The 3909-nt window shown below is 33.9% G+C and overlaps 1 protein-coding gene across 1 annotated transcript; it reads right to left on the bottom strand.

The window, feature by feature from the left end:
- Positions 1 to 2217: 2217 nt before the first annotated feature.
- LOC117180575 lies at positions 2218 to 3031 on the bottom strand. Its single transcript, XM_033373071.1, has 2 exons — positions 2974 to 3031; positions 2218 to 2750 (listed from the first exon to the last, which is right to left on the bottom strand). Exons 1-2 carry the CDS (start codon positions 3029 to 3031, stop codon positions 2218 to 2220), a joined length of 591 nt encoding a protein of 196 aa, XP_033228962.1.
- Positions 3032 to 3909: the final 878 nt, after the last annotated feature.

Raw genomic sequence — 3909 nt, 5'->3', positions numbered from 1 at the left:
AATTGCTATAGTATTGGTAAGTTCATCATTTCAAAATTCAAAGTTCCCGCCCAACTGCACTATGCATTCCGACTGCGCAATGCGCATTAAAGTGTCACTCTGTACCGCAGCAACGTCCGTTAACCTCCGTTTTGCCGCGTGTGTTGTTCCCTGCTAGTTTGCTTTTACATTTTTACTAGAAAAAAGTGTTGTAATGATGTCTGGAAAACCTGACAATAATTCTTCTCGGGTCGAGGATTCTGACGAAGAATGCCTGAACGAGGAACCTCCATCAAGAAGACCGGTATAAATCAACACTATTTGCAATGACCATACTTTCACGTGTAAGCATGTTCACTGCATAAACAAAAAAATTTTGGTTATAATTTTTCCACTTTCAGAAAGGAAGGTAATATGTGCTATTGTCAAAGAAGCGTTTTTAGAGAAAAAATGAAAAACTACCTTCAGTTTGTAATTTCACTTTTAGGTTATGCGACATTACAGTGCATTTTATAAAAGTATCAATGATTTGTATTTTTTAGGTTATGGTATTCTTACGAAAAATTACTGTCAAATTCCCAGAAATGATTGTATTTGTACAATAAATTACAAATATTCTAGGTATTCAAATTATAAATATCCTACCGAAACAAATCTCTGAGTTTTCTTTAGCGAAATAGCCTGGCCCATTTGAGTCTATAAACAAAGTCCATTTAAAACAAAATAGTCTCGGAGATAGTTGGAGAGATTTGGGTCCTTTTCAAGATTCTTTTAGTGGTCCTTTTAAGAGTGGCACGACGGTAATATAATGTTCCTTTTGTATCCGTCGCGTACCGGGCGGGCAGAGTTATTTACAGTAGTTGGTCGTGGGTAATCCACTCTCCCTTTTTAAATTTCTCTTCAAATTATTAACAATTTTTTTAATTGTTGAATTTTCTCATTATACTTATTTATAATTATAACTTATATACTGATATACAATTTTCTAGTTGAATTCAAAAATGTTATCTTTTTTGGCGTATCTCATTCTATTTACGAGAAACGTTCTATTAATTTCAATTTTATAAATTAAAAAAAAGTTAGATATCTGAAGTCATCGAAACCCGTAGATTCCGAATTATTATATTTTAGGCTGTTAACTATGAAATTAAAAAAAATCTAATTCTAAATTTTAATCCGAAAGCTTAACAAAGGACCCTTGAGTGTTGGCTACTTTATTGAGATAGCCTCTCTGCTTGTTATTTATGTTCGTATTCTTATTTCAATTTCGGAAAGGATATTTTAAAGCCCTGAGACCATTTATACGAGCTTCCTGGACCTTTATAAATATCTACCTGAGTGCCTGCGGAGAATTTCTCTGAGCTTCTTTGACCTAAAGAATTTTTAGTATATACTCAAAGATTCGAAGAAATTTTCGACCTTTATTCGACGCTAAAAAACTGCGTCGTTTCGACATCACAGTAAAAAAAGTGTTCAAAATCATACCGAAATCAATGTCACTTTGATATGCACTTTTGAGATTATTTATGGTTTCTGATCATGCAGTGTACTTGAAAAGTTGAAAAACTAACGAAATCTGATGTTAGAAAATATCACCTGTTAAGTGTAGTTGTCAATTGCGTGCGGTTAGATACCATTTTTAGGTTATGTCGTTATGGCACCGGCGCCAATAATTGGCAGCCATTTTGTTTATTATGACAAATGAACCAAAAAATGGGATCAAATTGATTAGAATGTAAAATCATAATGATCTCGAGAGTCAAATGATCGCTGGAGCAAAATGCTCTGCAACAAAATTGATCCTTTTTTTTTACTGTGATCGGATCGTCGATTCGTTCCTGACTGGGAAATTGACGTCACAAGAGAAACAAATAAATTAATAATTTCAAATAAGCCCCCGCTGAATGACACATGCGCGGTAAGAAGAATCATTGCTTCGGCGAATGCACTGACCATGCTTCTAGTCAGCAGTGCAGGAGTGGGATTCGTCGCCGACAAGCGCAGTAGAGGGGGAAGAGCTCGCAGGTAGTCGTTGACGAATTGAAGATCGCCTTTCCTAGAGAGTATATACTGTAGGGACAGAGAAAGGAAGCGGGTGTTGAGGCGTTAATGGAGAAAGAAATCGTGAGAAGGGTTCAGTCGAAATATAAGAAAAGTTTTTAATGCAATTTGTATTGGCTGTTAACACTTATTCAATTTCTGTTCACAAAAAACATTGTAAATTAGTATTACATTGAATTAGTGGTGTCCTCGTGTTGCCATGGTCAAATCCAGCAAACCATCGTCCTTATTGGGTCTTTGGTGATTATTTTGAGCGACTGCATGCTGATCGACTAACTGATTAGCGGCTAACAGATGAGCGGCTGGCCGCTCATCGAATAACTGAAGAGTGGCTGTCGGAAGAGCGGCTAAGTGCTGATTATTTAACTGATGAGCGGCTGATGGAGGAGCGGCTGGCCGCTGATTAGCTTGCTGATGAACGTATAATGGCTGAGCAATGTGGTGTAGATACATTTCATGCTGCATTTGTGCGTGCATATTTGCTAATACGTGAGGGGGCAAGGAATTGGCTGATCCAACGTCGCTATCACCCAGTGCTCTTTGAACGGATTGGGCAGCTATTAGATCGAACAATCCATACCTTGTGCCCTGCCCACTTTGTGGCCGATTAGTGACTAAAGTGTACCTGGATGGACGACCTGCTGCTGCACGATTATTGTTATTTCCTCTGATAAAATTATTATCAGGAGAATTGCTCTCCAAACTTAATTCTGCAAGAAAAAATGCAAATTGGTGAATTATAATCATAATGAGAAGAATTACGTAAAAATGAATATGGCTATGATTGAGGTTTGCCAAAATTTTTTTTTTAATTCTCTGACTTCTCTGATCTTTCACTGAGAAATTTTTCATTTAGTATTTTTCATTAGTATTTAAAGACCAGTATTTTATTCTTGTTAAAAATTTCAAATAGATATTCTATAAATTACTTACCAATAGAATTAAGTAAGACGGCAGTGGTTAGGCAAACAGTGCCAACAATGATCCGCATTGTAGATAAGTTGAGAGACCACTGTTTCTTGTATCTCTGATGTGCTATCTCCACTTGACTTGTGTAAATTTGGTTTCAGCTTAAAAGTGTTGCTCGACAAAATCTCTTATTATACTGAGTGATACAGCAAACAAAGAAATTAATGTCAGACTCAATTTTAAACTAATAATACCTTACGGAAGAAAGAAACGTAACGAAACTTTACAAATTTCGTTTACATTTATAATTGTACAATTTTTCAGCAAATGAAATTCAATATTTTTAAATTTTAAATGATTTTTCTTTTGAAATGATTGGTTTTTAAGTTGTAAAATTTAATTTGATTTTTACCTGAAATGCTTAGCAAAATCGAAAATTACTAGTTCAATTTTGCAGATATTTCGTCTATTTAATGTTCTACAGTTATATTTCCAACCCTTAATTTTTAACTAAAAATACCGTAATTTACTACAGAGTTGTTAAATTTACATCTAAGAAAAATTTCGCCCTAAATAATAAATCTTTAGCAAACAAAAAATTGAATTTTTCACAAAGTAGTTCAATTTATCACCAAGCAGTGATAGATTAATATTCATCCAGCTAGTTCATTTTTTTAACAAAACATAAATTTTTTAATAAAATGATTAATTACCCATCGCTGAAGACAAATTCTTAACAAAATAAATAAATTTTCAACCGAAAAGGATAAATTTGTCATAAAAAATGGAGTGAACTTTTAATTTTCCAGAAATTAATTTTGTACCAAAAACACCACACAATAATATTTCAACCAAAGTGAGAATTTTCAACTAAAAATATGAATCACTATCTAAAAAATAAATTTTGAAGAAATTGGTTTAACTTTTACCCAGTTATTAAAATTTGAAATCAAAGAGATG

The sequence above is a fragment of the Belonocnema kinseyi genome, chromosome 1 (genome assembly GCF_010883055.1).
Source record: "Belonocnema kinseyi isolate 2016_QV_RU_SX_M_011 chromosome 1, B_treatae_v1, whole genome shotgun sequence".
In the NCBI taxonomy this organism is placed as follows: domain Eukaryota; kingdom Metazoa; phylum Arthropoda; class Insecta; order Hymenoptera; family Cynipidae; genus Belonocnema; species Belonocnema kinseyi.
Note: the sequence above shows the minus strand (reverse complement) of the source record. Positions and strands in the feature narration are given on the sequence as shown.